This window comes from Brachyistius frenatus, unplaced genomic scaffold, assembly GCF_029030835.1.
Source record: "Brachyistius frenatus isolate BFR_SWC_R1_liver_20210118 unplaced genomic scaffold, ASM2903083v1 Contig_11, whole genome shotgun sequence".
Lineage (NCBI taxonomy): Eukaryota > Metazoa > Chordata > Actinopteri > Embiotocidae > Brachyistius > Brachyistius frenatus.
In genome coordinates, this window is record NW_027210610.1 from 5599249 (window position 1) to 5622534 (window position 23286).

Here is a 23286-nt window from a genome sequence, read left to right on the forward strand (position 1 = left end):
TTAAATATACCTTGTTGGTCACAGGGTACAGTTTCTCTGTGTAAAGAGAGTTCTGTGTTAAAGCCTCTTTAACAGTAAGTGAGTTACGGCGGCGTGTGTGAGCAGGTCTCTGTGTAAAAAGTAGGTTGCCTTGTTGGATGTGTGCAGTTGTTGAGTCTTAATGCATCAGTGTGGTCCGGGCTATCTCACCGTGGGTGATATTTCATGCAAACATGTACAAGCTCACTGCCATTTGCTTCCAACACCTGAGGGCAAAACGTACGCAGCGGATCGCTCCTATTTTTTTTTTTTTAACAGTGACACAAGATTATATGTGCGCGTGGGATTTGGTCTTTATCTCCTGCAAGACTTAAAAAAAGAAAATAAGAGTCTGAAACAGTGTGATGAAAGAAACAAGAGCAGAACCACTGGAGAGACCTCAATGTCCTGTTGTCATTCTTCTTCTTCTCTTCTTTTCAGAATCATCCCAATAGAAGGGAACTCAAAAGCCAATTAACATGGTAGCTGATCAGAAGAAAATGAAGGTGCAACAATTTAGATAATGAATGGATGGATGGAATTTGTTGTTTAAATCTTTTTTTCTTTTTTTTTTTTTTTTAGCCACATTATCGGTAGCTCCAGCATCAGCTTTCAGCCGGGCAGTCCAACACTTTGGTCCAGATTAAGTTACCTCAACAACTATTGGATCGTTTGGAATAAAAGTTTGTATAGACGTTCCTGTTCCCTGCTGGATTCATTGTTCTGACTTTGGTTAGCCATTTTCATCTCATGCCACAATCAATAAAAATTTACCAAACTCTTTCAGTATTTTTTTCTTTAAAGACTAAAATCAGTAAGTGCCAGCTGTGTCGGACACAATAAGATTGACCCAAGCCTTTATTCAAATCTTCAGACGTGGCAGTACACTAATAATTAGCCTCTGACACAGCGATCGATTCCCATGTAAAAAGACAGAGAGTTCTAATAAGACCGTAAACACGCTTTCGTGCTGTTTTATACATTTTAGACCTTTGTTTTCACGTTACATGCACCTCACTTGTCTGTAGTCAAGCTGCTGTGAATAATGAGCGCACTTGTCCACGATGACCCTGACTGCTCTCACATTTTGCTGCCGTGATCCTCATTAGTTTCGGGCCTGAAGCCTCCAAAAGTATTTTAACAGTATTTTGGTCACACCCTTTGGCTGCAGTCCACAAACTGTCTACACGTGTCTTTTCAACAAAGCCCTCAAAAGCCGGGTCACGAACAAGGAAACCATCTAGACAACCAACTGGTTTTCAATTCCTCGCAAAACAACTCCATGCTGCCTCTAAAACTGTGTCCCTTTAAGAACGAAGAACACTGAATTCACACAGTAGGAACCTTTTTTGTTTTTGTTTTTGTTTACTCCTGGTTAAATTTGCAAGAGTTCCACCATAGTAGAAATCCAATCTCAAAAACATCAGTTATATTTTGTGCGTACCTTATTCATGCTTCTGCTATATTTGCCAGCTGCATTTTGGTTTGTGTCTGTGCTTTCACAAATTTGTCGCCTTCACTGTTGCGCAGAGAGAGCAGAAGAAGCCTCGCACCTCGTGGACATAGGGCACATATATTTTTAATCCGCTCAATTTTACATACTGTTTAAATGGCTCCTGAATTTTTAATGACTTACTCTCCCACTTTCACGGCAACCATTATCCTGGCTTTGTTATTGTGCGGCTTGTATCAGGTGGTTGATGCTTGTTGCCAGCCTTATTTCATGAATTCCCTCTTCCTCTTGATGTTAAAAGCAGGGATTTGAGTAAAACTGAACTGATTATAGAGCAGCACTGTCAGCCATCTTAAAACCTCAGAGCACCAGGGTGTAGTTTTATGGCTAAAGACGCTTTGCAAGCAGGAAGGGCATTAAAGATGCAGAAGGGATGAGCCTCAGTGGTCAGTGATCAGTGCTACTTTATAGTGGAATTAAAATGAAAAATGGACCCCCTGCGAAGTCCGTTTGTATCGAGATAATGGTGCATATCATAATAATGCGGGAAAAGCCGCATAGATTTTTGTCATGCTCAAAAGTGTATTAACAAACTTGCCTGTGAACAAACAAGAATGAATATTACATGTCACTATTTCCATAATTACACGTGGAACTTTCCACGTGACCGCGAATGGCATCTTTTGTATGCGGCTGACTCGTCTCAATGCAATGCAGGTCATAGATTGGATTTGAAACCTGAAAGTTGTTGGTAAGGTTTATTGTTGCCTCTGTGTAACGCATTCACTCCTCAATCCGGGTAAATGCCTTTTGATTAGACGGTTAGATTGAAAAACAGCAGGGCTCTGAATCCTGAGGAACAGCACCGAGAGCCACTCGTCCAAGCTGCGGTCATCCTCCTCCCCGAGAGCAGTAATTCAGCCCTGTTGACGTCGAACCTGCTGGGCATCTTTGAGAGAGTTACTTTACTCCTCAGCCTCCAGCTCAGCCTCTGTCCCAACCACAGGCTGAAAGGGAACTTTCTCCTTGGGAAATAACACATAAATTAGTTAGGCGCATTCAAATGCCTTCATTTTAAAGATGATTCTGCAGAGTTTCATGCATGAGGTGTTACAGCGTTACAAAGCATTTGTACTGTTATAGAGGAGCTCTCCCACCTGCTTTACTTTCCTGATTTCTCTCCCTCTCTCTGATAAACTGTACATATCGCACACTTGATCTGATGCTGGATTTTTTGTTGTTGTTGTTTTGTTGTTAATTTGTCAACACACTATACAACTTCCATTTACATCGCTGTGTATTAGGAGCAACTTCCTTTTATCCCCTAATTCTATTCAGATTGAAGTGTGCATGTCTACCTCGCTGATATTTTAGACACACATTTTCAATTCTAAATGTTGGTGGTTCTAAAATGGCGATGTTGCTCTCGCTGAAATTCAAGTTTCCAAGGAGATGAAAAGTAGTGATTTTAGTGAGCCCTTAACTTTTCCTCGCGTTACACCAAGCGTTTGGCGTTTTCGTTAAATATTTTTGTTTGATTTTTTTTTTTTTTTTTTAAGTGCAGAGTATAATTTATTTTGCAGGGTTTTTTTTGGTTATAAACCAAATCACGTCAGATTTCATGGCAATCTGTTGTTATAATATAAAAGGTGTTCGTTCGGTGTGAGTATTGAGGAGAGGGACGCCGGGATTGCTGTCGAGCCCGCCCGAGGTGTCGTGGGTTTAACTCGAAGAAACACCGGTGAAAGGAGGTGCCCACTCTATAATACTTAGCGAGACGCCGCACACGCTCACCTTGTTGCAAAGAGTTTGTAACTGGCTCGTGTCATACTTTGCTGTAGGAGCATAGTGTTAGCATAGCATACAGCGAATTAGTGCGGCGCTTGGTAAAAGAAGACGCGCAGTGACATTGAGATTGTGGTGTTATTCCGCGGTGCTTTGTGTGTACTTTAAAACTGAACTCCACATGAACAACGGCCAGTGTGATCCCTCCTCCGGTGACAATGAATATCTGTACAGCAATTTTTTATTTTTTTTTGGCTTTCCATCCAATAGTGATCAAGATATTTTAGTGTGCACTGAAACAGCTGACCGACCGATCAACCTGGAGCCACGCTGCGTGGCTTAAAAGCTACAAATCGGTCTCTCGAATGGGGCCTACTGACAGCAGGTTTATCTTCACTATGCCAACTCAATTATCTTACCGCAAAAATCATTGCACCTCCCCAACAGCTCACCTAGTTTTTCAATTGATGTCTCACGTCAGACAATTTATGTTACCTAAGTAGCCTCCTCTGCTGACCTAAAGTTGAGAATAACAACTTCACTCTCTCATCTTCGTCTTCCATTAGCACTTGCACTGAATCCATTTTTACCTTTCTTCTTAGCTCTTATCTCTTTCTTTCCCTTGCACTTGTCTCGTACCTGGTCAATCACAGTAAGGTTTTCAAGGACTCATCCCTGGTGACTTTTTTGTTGTTGTTGTTACCAGAAACTGCATGACATTGTACTCGCTGAAAGAGACTCTGGCTAAGCTAAATGCAAGAAACATAACCTGTTCTGTCTTAGTCAACTTAGCCACTGTAAATTTGAACAAACTTGGGTGTATTCTGGGTATAATTCTTATATACTGAAACATTACCAACAATGTGATAACGTGTAAAAGTCCGGGGTGCTTTGTGGCTTCTCTCAATGCACAAAGAAAAAGATCTCAGAACATTTGCCCACGTGGAGCCTAATGGACTTTTGTACCGCGGTCTTACATCTTAGCCATCTTCTGCATTTTACAGCTCATCTGGAAGCCTCTGACGACAGCCGTGAAATTGTTGCCTTTGGCTACAGTGCGCGCCGCAGTAGTGGTGTTATTTGGCTGTTAAGTGGGATGTCGGCGAGCCAGGTGAGGCTGCGAGGACGAGAGGGATGACTGTTCGCTAAGTACGTTTGCTCACTTCGGCCGAGAGGCAAGACGGACAGCAAAGTGACACCTTTCACATTCTCTGTAGCATCAACAAACAGCGGAGGCTGACCCAGTGCCCGAGGCTGAGCTCTCGCTTTAGCCTGCAAGTTTTCTCTCTCAACTTGATTTTACTGGTCATTTAAAGAGGCTACTGCTTGTGAGGACTGCAGAGTTCAAAACCCAAATCTAATTAGGTCCTATTATGTCAGTACAGATAGCTGGCAGGCTTATTCTTTCTATCATAATAGAGAACATGACTTTGTACATGGATAATAAACTTGTACTATATTTAGAAATACACCATATTATGCACGAGTCTGACAAGCTCTCATTAATCGCCACAAGCACCAGTGATTCAATTACTATGCAGGCATCGTCATACGCTGCTGCATGTAGGCATGATTGTTTCTGTTCCATCGATGTGGACATCCTCTCTACCCGCCCCGCCCCGCCCCCCTCCCCGCCGACTCGGGGTTTGCCCTGGTGTGGCCTCCGGCATGTGGTGTGACCTCGCGCTCCCTGCATGGCAACATGGCAACGATGCTGTGAAATGTCACTTTGCTGTTCCTCACAGAGGCAGCGAGTTGCTCTGGGGCCCTTATCCGTGGTGGTGGGAAACAGAATGGAACAAAAGTCACAGTTAAAGGTCAGCCGGTGGCTCATGAATACAGTCCAGAAGTGCTGCATTCATTTTTAATATCAGGGGAATGTATTCATAGATTTTTAAGGATGTGTAAGTAATAAGCTTAGCACCTTGTGTTATTTTATAAGAATTACATTTCTTTTTTAAGCCACCAGCTCCTGTTTATTTAACACTTTCATAATGCAGGCTCCCACTACTTAAGACTTCCTTTGAAATGATTTCTTCAGTAAAAGTTTTAAAAGAGAAAATGTTTCTTTATAAAGCCAGCGAGTTATACTGTGTATATATAGGGATAAGGACGTTTGTTGATTTGTACTGTAAGTCACTAATCGTGCAGGTGTACACACACTGATGTGACCGTGAAGACATGAGACGGTCTGTGAGCTCACTTTTCAGTTCACTGTCATGTAGCTGTTATAATAATAATAATAATAATAATAATAATAATAATTGTAATTGTAATAATGTGAGAAACCATAAGCAGGTATTTATTGTGCAGTGTGAAGTCAGTGTATTAACACAGAGGAGTCAGGAGTCAATGACATCCACGTCATTACCTACATTATACACATAACTGTGTGTGTTATGTCGGTCATGTTGTGTCTTTTTGTGAGAATTTCTTTACCTGGTGTTATTTTCTTGTGGAGGGTAATGCCATGTTGCTTTAACATGGTTTAGAAATGAGCAGTTGCAGGTGTTAATTGTCAGACTTCACTATGCTCACTGCATGACGGCAGTCAGTCCACCAGTTTAATCCAGACTGGAAATTAATATTTGTCCAATTCTTTATTAAAGTTGCAAAACTAATAACTTTCACCATCAGCTTTAATAAAAATCATAAGAAATAAGAGGAGACGACCGCTTGTTTTCTAATGATAGTGGGTTGATTATCACGTTATGTAGATAACAAAACGATTAACTTGTGGTCATGAGAAAACATACAACATATTCGAAAATATCGATATGTTCAGCTGTTCTTGGCTTCCGTAGGTTTAAGTGAAATACTAATTGGCAAACTTTAGCATGCTGCCACGCGAGACAGTCTGTGCTCGCCTTTGATGGTCGACATGATTGAAAATGACCTGCTAAACATTGTCATCGTCGTAACTGTGTTTGCACACTTATGTTAGCAAATAGCACAAAGCACCGCCTCACACAACTGCCAGCATGACGATAACGGACATGTATGGTAGCCAAGTTTTGGGGTCTGTGTGCTTTTTGCAGTTGAATTTATATTTAATATTAGAACTTATTTTCAGCAAAGTTAATTCTTGCTGTTGCTACTTCTGTGCGGCTGATTCAGTTTGAAAATCTTTCTTAAGGTCAAAAGTTGTATCTTCCCCAACAGAAGAATATTTTTTTGAAGGAGAAATTTTCTTGTCCTCCATAGAAGAAATGTTCAAGCTGGAAACCAATGTGGTCTGTGCTCCAATGAATTCAGATGCAATGAGAGAAAAAAGTAGAATGAATCAAAGATTTCCTATTTATTAACTTTTCAAAGCACAAAAATTCAACATTAAGGCCAAACCATGGTCAACTTGTTATGAGTTATATTGAAGATTTTCCAAGACTTAGCAGAGCAAGTTTTTTTTTTTTTTATTTCATTATCACATGTACAATATAATATTCACCCTCTTAACTCTGACTTTTGTCTCCAGTGTGGATTATTAGAACAATATTAACAACACTTCAGTTTTATGTGGTGAGTGATTATTTAGTTTTCAATATTAAAAGCACTTGTGGTTTCAGAAAATGAGTGTCATCTCCGCCCACAAGTTTTTTTGTTATTGTTGTTGTTGTCTGTCCACATTTTCTTTTCAGTTCATCATATGAAGTGTAACTGCAGAGTACAGTCCCTGACACTTTAAGATTTCTCAGAAAATGCGTGCATGGTATTGTGCTTGATTTATGTAAAACACTTGAAGACAGAATAGCATTTCAAAACAGGAAACAACACAATAGAGGTCGACACCAGCACTGTTACCGTTGCTTCCTGCGAGACGCTCTTTCAAATTATGTTTTCCTTTAATCTCTATACTCTCTATTTTCTGCCCTGTGTTTCATTTGCAAACCAGCCTGTTTTTGTCCACTTGTTCAAGTAAAAGCGATAAAGAGAAATAGCTTTTGCCACTACAATTGTCCTCTCCTGATGAGAACACAGCCACAAAGAAAAATAACAAGCAGAGTTGTGCTAAAAAATGGACAAACAATCCCTCTAAGAACTCCACAGGATAGCATTCATTCTTGTTTTCGTCACATTGTCCTTTATGCAGTGCAAAGATCTGACAAGAATTCACCAATAAATTAAGTTCGTGTGCAGAATGGCTCGTGTCCATCAGCACACGCTCAGGTCAGGTCGCTGGTAGGCTCGGGTCCTACATGAGCACACAGCTTTTGGCTCGGTCCTTTCTGATGGCAGGTGGGTGCTCGTGAATCTCAGTCCGAGGCGGCTGCTGGGAGACTCGCTTCAGGCCGCGACGTGAGCCAGCACGTTTGAGCTGAGGCCGATGAATGTTGGACACAGAGGCCATGGTGGTGACATGAAATACATCGCGGACGCTGTTCTCCGAATACTTCGAGGTGCACTCCGCGTAGGCCACAGCACCGATCTGCCTCGCCAAATTACTGCCCTAAAAAAAACACAGAATGTGGGTCTGTTAGGAGGGACAAATGAAAATCAAAGATTTAAACCTGCATTCTTTATTTTATTTTAATTTGTCAGAAAACCAGAATATAGAGTTAAAAGATCGTCCGATGCTCCGCAGGAGGGAAGCGGAAGCCCTGTAATAATTCCTTGTGACGACATAACTGACCACAAAATTACACCGGCACAATCGGGGCTCTGCAGTGCAAGAATAACTCTCCTCTATTAGCTCCATCAGCGATCGCATCGTGTCAAGTTCACCAGCCAGAGTTCCCTAGTTAAAACTTTTTTCCATATCATTATTATAGATTAAGTGGATTAATTTTTATTTTGAAATCTGAATCTTCAGTACTTGGAGAAATTATTAATTGGAAAATGAGGTGTGCCGAAGTCAGCATGTCAAATAGATTTTATTTCCCGACAGATGTGAGGAAATACATTTCAGAGTGAAGACTCATACTTTACGAATGAAAAAAAGAACATGCAAGACACTTAAACAGCATGTTGGAAAGCATGTTTCTTTTAGTTTATTAGTGTAACAACTTCAACACACTTTATTAGTTCAAGCATGAAGTTTTCCCTTATTTATCAAAAGAGGAAACTAATCATAAAAACGTTTCTTACTCCAAAGCTTTTCTTGTTCCACTACTCCATCGCATTTTGGAACGCATGCTCTCAGAGGTACAAAAAAAAAAAAAAAAAAAAAAATTAGCCTGGATGGTTAGCCTTGTCATTTTAACTGTCGTTCCTGAAAAAAATATTGTTATGCGCCGCTTTAAAATTCTAACATTTCCTCAGCATTGGGCCTCGGTTTGTGCTTGTTTGTAGAGAGAGAGAGAGAGAGAAGGCGGTCATGTGGTGGAAATTGTGCTTCATTTTATTATGTATCCTTAAATGTCCTGAAACCATTTTGAACTTCTCTTATTCTGTGACGAACTTCATTTCCTTCAATGGAGCCAAATAAAGCATTTGCACAAATTTGATATTTGGTGAATTCTTTATTTGATTTTTAAATGCCACTCGGCACTTTGAGTGCACTAAAGCAGACATAGTAGACGCTCGTTAAAACTGTTTTCGGAAATTGTGTTAGCCTAAGACTTTGTTACACGCTGTTAGATGATCCCTTCCTTGCTTTTGGGAATACCACACCATTGTGCTCGGTCGTGTACAGTAAAAACTCTCACTTAATAAAAGCCTACACTCTCGGAGGTCTGATGATAGCTTGCTGGGGCATACGGCGAATATCCTCCACACAGCTATGAAATATTCATCTTTGCAACTGTAAAACTCGAGCATAAAAGCCCAGGTTATTCCCAGTAGTATTTAGAACCATCTTAAATCTGTCTGAAATTGTATATGGTGCTTTCATTTCCCTCACCTGTTCTCATACAACACTGACTCTGCTCAGATGTTTCTCAGCACGAGGGAGCACCTTGGCTTTGTAGTTATTTAGCTGATACTTCTTTAAGTTGTATAAATAAACTTCAACTGCGGCATCTTGAGTTTCAGTCACATTATTTCTTTCTTTTTTGATCATGCAATTTCTTTGGCAGTCGAAAAATCTACGATGTGTGCCAGGGTAGGTGTTCAAGCATCAGTGTTGAGATAGACCATATTGAAGACGTATTGAGCTGCCATATGGGCCAATATTATTCTCTACGAAAAGTATCAAAGGGTTGAGCTGCACTACAGGGAGGGTGCATTATTTTTGTATTCCTGGAAACACTCCAAGTTCACTTCAAGTATTTATTTTGACGCCTTTAAGCCGATTACAGTGGTACTCGCACAGTTTGTTTGCAATTTTTTCTGATAACTGCACTCCCCCTGGGGTTCACGTCAGCTGGTCAAGTGGGTGAGATGGAAAGATCCCAGTTCTTTAAATAGGGCTTATCGAGAAAAGCTATTTGTTCACACCACAATTTTAAACCTGTGCTTTTTCCGTATCATCTCCCATTGAATAGATTGTCTCCAGTTGTTTCACTCCCGTTGTAGTGTGCTTATGTCTTTGTTGCCAAGTTTGAGGGCTATTTTGTAAAATACTATAAAGCCAATGCACAAACATTATTCAGCCTGAAATGCACTACATTTCGAATCAAACACTTGACCTCAATGTCATGTAACACTTAGCCACACCCACCGGTTGCTGATTGGTCCACCCGTGAGAGTGGCTGAGCAAACCCTCATCCAAATAGGGTTTCCCAATTATAGGTACAGTGAAAACTGAAGATGTGAGTAAAAGATGGTTGGAGTCCCTGCTAACTTTTTTGGTAGAAACAAGTTCCAATTTGGTAAAAGAATTGCTTTCATACAGCTTCAATGCAACCTTTGGTCATCACTACTGCAGTATTCCCTTTTTTTTATCCATTGCCAACTACATGTAGTCTGTCTCACTACATGTCATGGATAAGATGGACATGTACAACTCAATGTAATTGAATAAATTCTGATTTTAAGACCCCTACATGGCTGCAATGAACCTACATTTTTAAGAAAAGCATGTACAAGTTTTTTTTTAAATTTGAAGCCAAATCAATTTATGCAGAGAAACTAATCTCAGATCTTGACGAACCAATTTTGATGCCACTACTGACAGGACAATACAGGTTGTTACCTTTGCTTTGTCACAGGTATGGGAAAATATTAATGTGTTGACAAAGGGCTGCCAAGAAGTGAAAATTCAAATTTACATGAAAATAAGCTATTAAAATTCATTCATTGTCATTGTTCATTGCTCCAAGGCACAAACAAAACAATTGTATTATCACACATCCTGCTGTTTGTCTCCCTCTTTGTTCAGTTCCAGCTCCTTTATACTCTGTTTCCATATTTGTGGAAGTTATGATCCGAAGCAAATGTCATGCTCCAGATGCATTTTCAAAAGTTGTGTTTATGTGTAGGAGGGAGGAAAGTAATATTTGTTATTTTTTTTGGACCGAAACTCTTAAATTTGTATGTAAATCAGTCCTATACAGGCAAATACATATCTCTGCATTGGAAAAAGACAAAGTACTATGTAGTTAAACCTCTAAGTCATGAATGTTTCAAATATTATAATGCTGAATAACACATGCAAAATTCCTGTCGCATTCTTAAGCTATATGGTTGCAGGAGCAGCAGCTAATTTCAAGGTAGATTTGACACTGTTGATAGTCGCAGCTACTCACTGGGCTCTCACGGAAAAGACGATAAACACATTTTAGAGGTGAATGGTGTTTTCTCTGCTCTGCTCACCTGTTCATGGGTGACAGGAATGAGTCTGTGTTTGGAAAGCTCTCTCATGACGTTGAGGTCCGTCCTCATGTCCAACTTGCAGCCGACCAGCACCACTTTGGCATTAGGGCAGAACTCCTGCGTCTCACCTTGCCACTGTGTATCAAACAGAACAAATATATATAACAGTGCAAAGGTACGCAGTTAATAATAAATACATAATTCAGCTGTGTTGACCTGATGCTATGTGGTCAAAACTATTTGGACAAATGAACAGTGCATACATATTTTTGCTGCATCTCTTGAAAAACCATGGATGTTAATATGCTTTAAAAAAAAAAAAAAATTGGAACTCGACTGAAGGAATTCACTCAATTTCAGCCACTATTAGTGAGGTCAGTCATTTACATATTAATGATTTATAGATGCACTAAGGCTTAGTCATTCCATTCCCATTTAAAACAGCTGGATGTGTTTAATAAGGCTTCATGCAAACCAGTTAAGTTTTCGCAAACTAAACTAAGAAAAACAAATCCTCCCCAAACTGAAAGCGTCTCTTTGTCTAAATTAGCATTTTAAATGGGATCTCTAAGAATTCCCTATGGGGTGACCTGAGCCAGGAGGTTTAACTATCAGGTCACCTCGGTCTGATTCCCAGTCTGCTGGACCGTTACTGCATGCCATTCTCCTGCTCTTCCTCCATATTTTATTCTTCTCTTTTTCTACAAACATTAGACGGCCTAAACAGTAACCTTTTAAAGAAATTAAAACAAAATCCTTGGCCTGACTAAGCTTAGTGCACCCCTGAAAAATGTGTGTGTCAGTGTGTGGACATGTGGACAAAGTGTACGTCTCTTAAACTTCTCATAAGACGTGGTGATCTGAAATTCCTTTTAGCAGGAAACGGTCCCATTTGGTTGTAATTTCTGATTACCTGTTTAACGGGTAATTTAACACTCCTTGAAATTCTTTCTGTCAAGCAGTTTAACTTCCCACCTTGCTGCAATGATGCACATCAGCCTAACTTTATCTGTAGAGCACTTTTCATACAGATTCTTGTGCATTCAAAGGGATTTACAGGTGACTGACAGGCTAATAATTAGTTGAAATGAAAACAGTAAAACAGCAAAACTTGTAATAATTACAGTCACTCTAATATCTTGTCTTATTGATTAGGCAAGCTGTTGACCCTCATTATTTGTTGAGTATTTATGTTATGTATGCCCAAAAGAATATTATTTATTCATTAATAACAAACTGCAGATATTGTATTTGGTACCAATATTTTTATATTAATTTAATCAGGGAATATGTAGTTTTAACCATCTACAACCATTAACAGCAACAGTAATTATTTTATGACACAAAAACACCATGTTTCTATTTAAAGTATTAGAACTTATATTGATATCGTATATTTGAAAGAATTACTAATATTTGTTAATGGTAAATTACGGTTACAAGAAAATCCTGTTCATTGAATTCTATACAGTTTCACACACAACTGTGTAAACCTTAAAGGACATTACCCATGTTATGTTGCATCTTAATAACATTTTAGAGATGGAAAATCCTGGCTGGAGTATAAACTGCAGTGATGGCCCGGACCTTCTAGTTTTTATTTAATCCTTTCACCTGTAACTTTCAGTGACACATCCATACAAGCACAGTGACCAGCTTTTTTCTGACAATGTGCTATTGTTACTATGTACACAGCCTAAAGTAAAACTCGAGTATGGTCCTTTCACGCCCCGATCCCAGGACTTTCAGTACGTTACACCTTTAAATGTTCACTCAACATGACAATCGTGCAACTTGAAAACAGGCCTCAACAAACCACATAAATGAGGAAGAAGAAAAAAAAATACCAATACGATACACTGCAGCTGTTTGGTTCCAGCACAATGCTCATGGTCACAACTGCTGGATGAAGACAGAGACAGACAATACTCATTACAGACCAGAGACATGACTCAAGCTATTAAACCCGTTCCCCCTTCTCTCCATCGCTCTCTTTCACTTCTTTCATTATCTCCTCGCACCATGGCAGAGGCGACCACTTTGAGCACTGTTGCTCCATTTGTTCTCCCTCACAAAGAGATCTTTTCTCCTGCATGCCTGCATCGCTGCTGTTTAGGGTTCCAGCGTGCTGTTGTGCAGAGTGAGCTTTTGGCTTTCAATAGGCCTTTCTGCCAAACTGTGTGCAACTGGTGAACGGCAACAATTTAGATGAGTCACAAAGGGCCCATGGGAAGAGCAGCTTATTGTCTGTGTTAATGTTGGTAAGCAGCACAAAGGAGCAGAATGCGTGCTACTGGTGCCGAGAGTCTGTTTTTATCAAAGGAACAAAATAGAGGCTGTTGTTTTTTTACAGCCTTAAGTGAGAGTTTCAATTATAAATGTGTGCGAACCAGGTAATTGCAATTTCTCAAAAACTCAAAATATAAATATCAAAACAACTCAGGTCGAGATGTCGCTAAAACTGAAGATGATGTCATTTCTTCTAATGTTTAATGGAATTTTAAGGCTTAATAGCCCATTCGTGACATTGTATGATAACACAGATTACATGGATTGTAAATCTGATTCTCACATGTTTATCCAAGCTGGCAGTATTGCTCCAGGGATGGCAATTTCAGTCTCTTGGTCAATCCCCTGCTTTGGTCCAGAATGTAATATATCTCAACGAGCATTGGATGGATGCCATGAAATTTGGCACACATACCCCAGAGGATGAATCCTAATGCCTTTCTAATCCCGATTTTCATCTATTGTCGTCATTCTTAGTCCTAATCTAAATTTTAAATTGTCCAATACTTTAAGAAGTTTTTTTTTTTTTTTTTTTTGTCTAGCGAATGTGAGCGTTAACCTACTAAATATAGCTGGTGAACATATTAAACTTCATACGTGCATGTTAGCGTTGCGTTTTTGTGCATGTTACTGTGCTCAGATTACCATTTGTTCTGCAGCCTCACATAGACAACAGCTTCAGAGTCCTATACTGCATATATATATTATGAAATGTAATGCTTTGAAGGACAAAATTCTAATATTTTCCACTAAAATTAAGTATTGTCGAGGCATTAAGATAGCTTTAATACCTGTTTGTTAGTGACATAAAAGTTAGTTATATTATCAATTTATTAGATAATCTAAAAGATAGTAATAATACAGTAATATTACAGTACACTGGGAAAATCTGGGAACATTATTAGATGTAAAGGAAATGTTTTTTGATTAATTGAATTTGGCTGTGCCAAAAGGCTCCCAAGCAAATAAAAAACTAGTAACCAGTGTGTCCAGAGTTTTGGTCAGTCAGTCGGTGTATTAATGTTGTATGATCACAAGCACTGACCGTATATAATAGACAGCCATGAAATTTTGGATTTGATTGTAAAATGAATTTTCCTAATGTGTTTTTACAAACAAAACCTTGTAAAAAATACAGTACACAATAGTGCTGATATTATTCTCAAATACATGACATCATTTTATTGTAAATGGATGGTAGACAATCTCATAAACAGTCAATGACTTTTGAAATTGAAATGTATTGAGCTCAACCCTATTTTTAAATCATGTGAAGTCCAGGTATGTGAAATTTTACACAACACTGAATATAAATTTCTGTACATTTTTTTAAAAGTTCAATTACAAATTGACCCAGAGCTGTTTGCTTTAGCATTTCACTTACAAATAACCTGATACTTCATGAAGGCCTGAGAATAGAAAGGAAGAACACGCAGAGATGTTGGCAGGCCGCTAGTCAGAGAGTTATGGCAGAAAAAAAGAGTGATAAAAATGTTGACAGCTGCAGAGGAAGGGTTGGAGTGTTAAAAAGAAGGTGATAGCCAGAGAGACTGGGGTAACATTTTAGGGTTGGTAATGCTCGGGGAGAGCGATATACAGACAGCCTAACATGGGAAATAGAGAGATTGATGAAGAGATTGAGATTGAAAAGAGATTGGGCTGAATTGAACAAAGGATACAAAAAGGAAAAGGGGAAGTGATAAACAGTCAAGGGGCATTTTTGTGGCTGAGAAATGCTGTGAAAGAATAGTCTCTCTAAAATGAAAATTGGAGAGCACAAAAATTGGTTCGGCTGTCAGATGGCAGGAAAAAAAAGTGCTATGTAGTGCAAGGGTGTTATTTAAGAATGGGAGCGTGCAGATTGAAAATAAGTCAAAAGCAAACCAAAGTGAAGGGAAATAGACGTAATTGCACATTGTGATACGTAAACACTTAAAACAGATGCTTCAGAACTCACCGGAGGATAAGTTCTCTTTGGTGAATAGTGACCCTCAACATGTCACTTTGGCATCCTGTGCACGCATTGTAAGATCAGTATATTCACCACTATTACTAAGGTCATTTAAGAAGGTGAAAGTTCAAGTTAGTTCTCAAGTGGACCCCCTGTAGATGTGAGAATTTGCCCACCATGAAAGATACGTGTTTTGCCTTTTATTGATGATGTCATTAATGAGTGATGGCACAGACTGCAAGAATGTGTCGTACTGAAAGGAGGTCGAACGCCCTAACGCATTTGATGCTCAACATTTAAACGTCTGTTGGTACAGAAAACCTACAATATATCAAAAGGATGAAAAATAAAAAGGTTGTTTCGTAAACTGATAAAATTATCCAACACTTGGAAAGATTGTCATTCTTTTTGGAAAATTACAGTTCAGGGACTAAAGTCTATCTTAACTGGCTATTTACATGTCATATTTATGTTGAGACAGTTATTCATTATTGTAATCATTCTGATAGTTTGTACTGATCATAACAATTTCTTTATGGCACTACAAGATCCGCAACCTTGTTCTGTGCAAAAACACCTTCTTAGGTCTAACCAAAAGCTGATTTGAGCCTTTAGCTGTTGAGAACAGCTGAGATGACCAGCAAAACAGTACAAAATTGCCTATTTGTGTTTCCAGACTGTTAAGCTACAGTGTGGGTGTGTGTCCTGGCACAGTGGTTGTATTGTTGGGAGAAAGAACCTGTAACAAACCTGTACAAACAACTACCAGGATGAATATACTGACTTAATTTGGCTAACTCAGACTCAAGCCTCATATTGCCTTTAGCTGACCGTAAAGTGGCTGAAAGGCATATTTCTGTATTAACAATGATTCACGTGGCAACAATGTGAAGGGGGCTCCTCATAGTAATGAATGAGAATTATCACCTGAATCTGCAACAGTAATCTGCAGTAACAAGCGTGAACCGTAGATTTTGCCCTCCATTTCTTATCGGGTAGTTGCTTTATGGCCGGAGGAGTAATGACTACAGCAACCCATAGATTCCAAAACAATCATATTGAATGTGAGTATTGTATCAAAAATAGACCTGAAAATATCAGTCGATCCTTTAAGGCTGTTTTCCACTGTCCTGATAAAAGACAGAGTGTCCCTTGAAAACTGTCACATCTATGTTAAAAAAAAAAAAAAAAAAAAAGATATACATATATAAAGATGACACATTCACACTTCTTAATGTGGCACTGACCTTTTTCAGCACACTGTCCAGCGTCTCCGGACGGCTGATGTCAAAGCAGATGAGCACAGCATCTGAGTCAGGATACGCCAACGGCCGCACATTGTCATAGTACGCTGATCCTGCGGGTAAAAAATATACACAGACATGACCAACAGTTCCACATGGTTTATGTGTAATTTCGTTACGAAGCATTAACTTTTTTTTTTTTTTTTAATGACAGTGAGTCATTATGGAGCACATTTGGCAGTAATAACTATGATCAAATGTAATTACCATGAACTAACCCACTCTGCAGTTGACTGTGAGTGGGTGTGATTCATTGCTTTCGAAACAAATGGGGGGGCCTCGTCCACAACCCCTGGTCTGCGTCTGACCGTCTTGAATAACCCAAAAGACAGACATGTGACAGTGATATAATGAATGAGTCGCACAAAGCGTCACCTGGTATTTCAGAGTGGCATGTTTTTTTTGTCGGGGTCCTGGGCTGAATTGAGCATTGTGACCTGGGCAAGGGGACACATTCCTATCCAGAGAGGACCACATTCCCTCTCCGTTTGCCTCATTGTCTTCAACACTAGGTGCTTTTGTCACCGTGCACAGAGCTTTGGCAACTTAACAAAAATGTGTTCCACAGAAAATTCCTATAGAATCTGACTGAATCCAACTCTTTGCCTAACACATGGAAAAAACACCATTTGAAAGGTTTTTTTTTTTAAATAGCTCCAACTTTGAATTAGAAAATGCAGGGGTTAATTGTTAAGTTCGCTTTTGGTAATGTTAAAGTATTTTTATTATACCTCTTTTATACATCAATTGTGCACCATTAGCTTGTTCGCCATATTATCAAGTTTAGATATTTGTGTTGTGCATAGCTGTGGACAAATCATTAATTTCATTTATGAAGGAGGTGGCTGGAGGTGAGCACACCCTTCTGACCAGAGTTTTACTAAATTACGCTCACGTTTGACAGATTGAATCACATCCGACCCTTGAACATTTCAGCGTTTCACTTCGCTTTCCCTCTGAAATATATCCTAACTTTCACATTACCGAGGTTAAAATACGGTCTGTGTTGGTGCAACCTTAAAATACAAATCCTGGTTCAACAACCTAATTTTGTTTGAACTAGTGTTTTTTAAATGCAATCTGTTGTGAGTATATACTCTCCAATGTAACCGCTGCTCTCTGGCACAACTTTCGAAACTGTATGAACAGTTTCCAAATTCAAGTAGATTATTTGTATAAAAGATTTGGAAGTTAAATATAGAGTAGGTAATTTACTGCCTGTAAATAGGATTTATTTTTTTTCCAACATGTCTCATGTTCAGATTTTAGTAGGAAATAAAATGTTATTATAACCACTAATAAATAAAAAAATAAGTCATTTCAAATTTTAATTAGACAGCACTGACACACCTGGAGGCCAACATACAGGTACTGTGTTGTGTGTGTGTGTGTGTGTGTGTGTGTGTGTGTGTGTGTGTGTGTGTGTGTGTGTGTGTGTGTGTGTGTGTGTGTGTGTGTGTGTGTGTGTGTGTTGTGTGTGTGTGTGTGTGTGTGTGTGTGTGTGTGTGTGAGACACATGCCAGAAGCACATACTTTTTACCCTCATTTGTGTTGCGTTTGTCAGAATTTGGCCCCAAAGCGAAATGTGTTTGTACATGTGTGCTGCTGTGGTCAAAAATGTCAAACTAAAGGCCACAGACATTTTTTGTCCTGGCTCTTTGACTAACTCCCGCTCCTGGCTTATAAAAATAACACACATCCACCAACTCTTTTGTGTTTCAATATTTTGTAGGTGTAGATTAAGTCTTATCATGTGCCGAAAATGTGGATGGTTAAATGAATAAGAGGCGAAGAAAGAAAGGGAGAGTGGAAGTGGATCTGACGGTCCCCATAAACCACTCACAGACCTCCTCAGACTCCGTCACACAGCCGCTGGCATCAGTGAACTGACTCAGACAGCTGTAATTCAGCTCCACCTCTGCATCAGACAGCCACTTATCAACCGTAGAGTTAAGTTTTTGTCCCCTTTGTCCTCTGCAGTTTTGGACATTTCTTTTTGAATGTAACTAGAGGTGTTTCGGGCCAGAGTCGTGTGAAAACAACAAGAAATCCAAGACTTAAACTTAAATTTCGTATATGAAATATTGCTGGCCCAGTCCGGATAGTAGGATGGGGATGCTGTAAAAGAAGTCATTTGCAGAGCTGCTTTGTAAGCACTTTGGCAAGTGCACCAGGTCTATATAGGCTACAGCTATGCAGAGTAATGTCTTTTATTCAGGTACTATCATTAGAACTCGTCCCGACTTTTGCAAAATCGCAGAGGACGTATTTGTATTTGTTTTCAGTTTTCATATTTAAATATTTTATCAGACTGTTACTCCAAGTGAATGAATATATAAATATCAAGGATGGAAAACTGAGACTTTATTCACTCATCACAGAAAAGGAGGAAAACATGGTCCCAGTAATTATGACAGATAGAGACACACCATTATTTCATCTGTCAATATATCATTAACTTATTGCATAACATTTTTTTTTAAAGATTAGATGGATGTAACTCACGTTTCTTTTTTTTTTTTTAGCTGTAAACTCTCCCATTTGGTTTGTATCTCATTCATCAATGAATTTTTTTTTTTTCAAACTATGTGATATTAGTCTGTGTATAAGCGGTTGATTCGTCTCGTATTACCAATGTCATTGCACTTAGCCACCCTCACTGGTGGCACTGATTGGTCCACTCTTAAAAGAAACTGAGCGAGCCTTCATGTGAACGGGGATTCTAGACTATAATCACAGAGAAAATTGAAGCGGGGAGTAGTTGTGCAGAGGCAAATGGTTGGGCTATAATAACAACAATTTGAAGGTGCCTCTGAGTTTTCTTGTAAACAACGTTTTCCAGAACACATCGTGTGCATCCTCGAGGTCAAACATGCTGAATGCACAGTATCCTCTTCATAAAACAGTGACAAAGCTAATATCTGAAAAAAACAAACATTTTAACACCTGCATTGTTCACATTCATTTTCACCAGCTAGCTGTCCTCCTCTTTACTGCCTTTGCTGGCACGTTGCTGTATTTCTTGGCACATAACAACTTGTAGTAGATTAGTGGAATGGTGTGAAATTATTTGCAGGATGCATGGACATCCCTGTGGGCCGGCACAAGAACAAATCAAACAATAACCCATTCATAAAAGCTCTGTAGTGCTCAAAAAGTGGTCCAAATTCCACAGAGTGAATAACTCGATTTTTATCGTCAAGAACAATGTTAATCCTGTTTTTTTTTTAATGTATTTGGAAGGCTGGAAAATAACTTCAGTGAGGGGGGGAAATGTAACTCCACAAGGCTGCATTACACGGTTTTTCATTAAATGTATATTTTCAGTCTTTGTTGCCAGTAAAATCTTAAATTACTTTTGCTGAAATGCTTCCCACGGCAAAAAAGAATTTAAAAAAAACCCGGCAGAATAATAACATAATGAAACTCTATTATGCTTTAATCAAATTTTGAAAAGGCATTTCACAAAACTTTTAGCTCTTCTATATTTTTTTTTCCAGCAGAAGTAATATAAGTTCATTCTTCGTGAGAAACGTTACGACGCGCAACAGTTGTGGACAAACATACCACGGCTGTTGTATTAGCTGACGGAACCAAACTGATAAATGGGAAAGAACTATGTTGAGTGTTGATAACACCCCGCTACTGTCGCTGCAGCGAGGGTATCAAGGGGAAATTAAATCAAAGCCAGTTCACTGGGGATCAGTCCAATCAACAGCATCTCCCAGTGTCATCTTATGCACCTGTGTGGCAACCTGCTCTTCATCTTCCAACTAAACCTGCCCTGAAAATACCACAAGCAGCCTGTTTATCAAGATTTTTTTTTCCTCTTTTTATTTCTGCCAGAATAAACAAGTATCGCAACTCCTCTGCGATTCAAGTAAACTCTCCTCCTCCTCCTCCCTTCTTCAGTTGTTCCTTCAATACACACTTGCCAAAAAAAAACCCAACCTTTAAATAAAAGACTAGTTTGATTAAGCTGTCCGAGGATTTTTGATCCGTCGTCAACTATCCTGACTGCATACTGGAGGTTGTACAGATGTTTCGTATTAGTTACATGTGTATCCGGACATTTTCTCTCTGAGAGTTGAAAATACTGAAAGACAGTGAAAAGGTTGAAATCTTTGTAAAGTTTGTGCACTGAGCTATCAACCTAGCTCAGCATGAACATTGAGAGTAGGGGGAAACTGCGAGCTAAGTTCAAAAACATGCCTGCAGTGCCCCAAGAGCTCCCTAAATTGTACGTGAATGAACATCTTGTTGGTTTAATCTGTTCAAAAACAGTAATGTAGGTAAAACAGTAACCAGCGATCTCCTGAATTCTTTTTTTGTCATTTGTACATCGCTATTTGTGTATGAATTGAACAAAGATTAATGTGTAGATTATTCAACTTTAGATGTGTACTTTGGGGTTTCGGAGAAAGCCAGGCCAGCTCTGTGCCCCTGCTTTCAGTCTTTATGCTAAAATAATCTAATTGCCTTCTGGCTCCATATTAAGAGAGAGTGACATTGATCTTCACATCTAACTCTCAGCAAAAAAAAAAAAAAAAAAGCAACTTTCCCAAAATGCATGTCAAATATTTTGATGAAGGTTAGTGTGAGGCTCATTTAAATGCCATTAAGTAGAGAAAGCCTGGAAAAAAGGGTCTGAGTTTATAACAATAATTATTTCACATTTTTAATAACACACTTCAACTGTCGAAAATAAGGAAATCATTCATGCTTATGAATTAATTCTGATTCACTGTACCTCATAAAACTTGTATTAGCATAATCCTGGATAATGGTGCTTACTTGACTCATCATCAAAAGAACAAATTCACGCTGACACACACACACACATACACACACACACACACACACACACACACACACACACACACACACACACACACACACACACACACACACACACACACACACACACACACACAAACAGCGTGACTGCAAGCCTCAAGGTTCCGTGATGTCGACTAATCCATGTTCAGCGCTCCAGCAGCAGCTAATGTGTATTGATCTGTGAGCTTTTTTGACCCTCTCAAGGACCTGTAGTACGATGCCCCTCATGGGAAGATTCCTGCTGTTGTAGCAGGATCAGCCCATCTGTCTCTGTCTAAAACCCTCTGATCAAACTCATCAAAGACAGGACGCCACAGCAGTACCGCGTGTATTTAGCTTTCTCAAAAGACAACATCAGTGTCATTTAAAGCTCATTTGCTTCAGTGTTTCCACCAATCACGAGGAGTGTGATTTCAGTCCGACGTTTACTTGTATTGATAGCAAAATAGAGTTTTTCTGAGTAGTTTGAAAGTAAAATATCCCAAAAATACAAAACTTTTAGATGCAAACAATACACAGGTGTACTGTGTTTTTAAGTTCTTCTCAAAGGGGCCACAGAAATGTGCTGTATGATGTTTGGCACGATGACGCACAGCCGTCATGGAAACAGTAACACCATGCTGTGACTCTTTTTTTTGATATTTGACGCACACAAAAAGCACCGATTCCCTTTTTTTTTCTCTTGTCTGTAACTGGTAGGCATTTACTGTCCATCCCCTGTCCATCTATGACTGATCCTCTCGTAGATTCAGTGTCTGCTTAGAGGTTCATCCTTCCTAAAATCCTGTAATGTTGGTGCCAATCGCATAAATATTGCCAGCAGTCAGGGGCTCTTCTCATAATTTTGGGGTGTGCAGTCTCGCACAGAGACAATTTCCCACAGTCTTCAAAGAAACTATTTAACAGTGTTATTGAAGATTTTAGATCGTGATGGCTGTCCCACCTTCCGCCTTATCAATGACACTTATGGTTTTGAGTCAAACCAATTTAATGTATCTTTAGTTGTGTTTATTGAAATATTACAAAACTGCATATTCTATTAAAAGTGAATATTATTTCTAACCATCCCTTAGTTCTATTGAATTTGTTTGCTTTACTCTCAAAGCTTAGGAAGGATAAACACTTGCTGGAAAATGATCATTTGTGATAACTTGACATTGTGATGTCAATTTAGTTTTTCAAAATTTTAGCAAGAAGCTCTTGAGCAAATGAACAAAAAGTTAGCAGTAAGTGTACGCTGTCCGGATGTTTGACAGCTGGAGAAATGAGGTTGTGTTGTGGTTTGAGTCCAGGGCAGGCTGTTTGATTTGTGTTAATAAATTTTGGCAAGGGTTTGATCAGCACCACTAACAGCCGCTGCTGTCCATGGTGCTGATCAAATGCTGGTTTGCAGAATGGGGGTTGCATAGTGAGCATTTCTACAGTGATATAGCAGATGTCTGCACTGCATTTGTCTGGACTTGTGTGTTGTGTGTTGTGTGTGTGTGTGTGTGTGTGTGTGTGTGTGTGTGTGTGTGTGTGTGTGTGTGTGTGTGTGTGTGTGTGTGTGTGTGTGTGTGTGTGTGTGTGTGTGTGTACATATTCAAACTAAAAAGTAAAAAAGTTATAATTGTACATATTTCAGGGAGTCAAACAGAGAAGGAACAATACAAAATAAGATCATTTTTCAGCCCCAAGTGGACACAGTTAAGAACCTATCATGAACTCATAATACAAGTAGTCACGATACAGATCAGCAGAACAGTAAATTTCACTTCATTTCCTGAATCCATAAAACTCTCATAGCTAACGGTCTAAAAACAAACAGGTGACGGAAAGAAAAGAAAAATATCTAAAAAGATTTCCCCTCATTGTTTTGTTTCTTGGAGATCACTTTCAGTTTAACTTCTAAATTCTTCGAGGAGTTTGGTTAAAACTTCTTGTGCACTGTGCGTTACGTGTCTCCTCTCAGTTTTTTT

At 39.1% G+C, this 23286-nt stretch overlaps 1 protein-coding gene across 1 annotated transcript in view; it reads right to left on the bottom strand.

Annotated features, from left to right (window-relative positions):
- Nucleotides 1-6530: 6530 nt before the first annotated feature.
- The window catches only part of LOC138617070 (rho-related GTP-binding protein RhoN-like), a 29886-nt gene continuing 13130 nt past the window's right edge, over nucleotides 6531-23286 (bottom strand). Inside the window, exons 3-5 of the mRNA XM_069691735.1 lie at nucleotides 16433-16542; nucleotides 10946-11080; nucleotides 6531-7700 (exon numbers count right to left, since the gene is read on the bottom strand). Of these exons, the coding sequence (XP_069547836.1) occupies nucleotides 7446-7700; nucleotides 10946-11080; nucleotides 16433-16542 (500 nt within the window). The 3' untranslated portion in view covers nucleotides 6531-7445. The remainder of the gene's footprint in view (nucleotides 7701-10945; nucleotides 11081-16432; nucleotides 16543-23286) is intronic.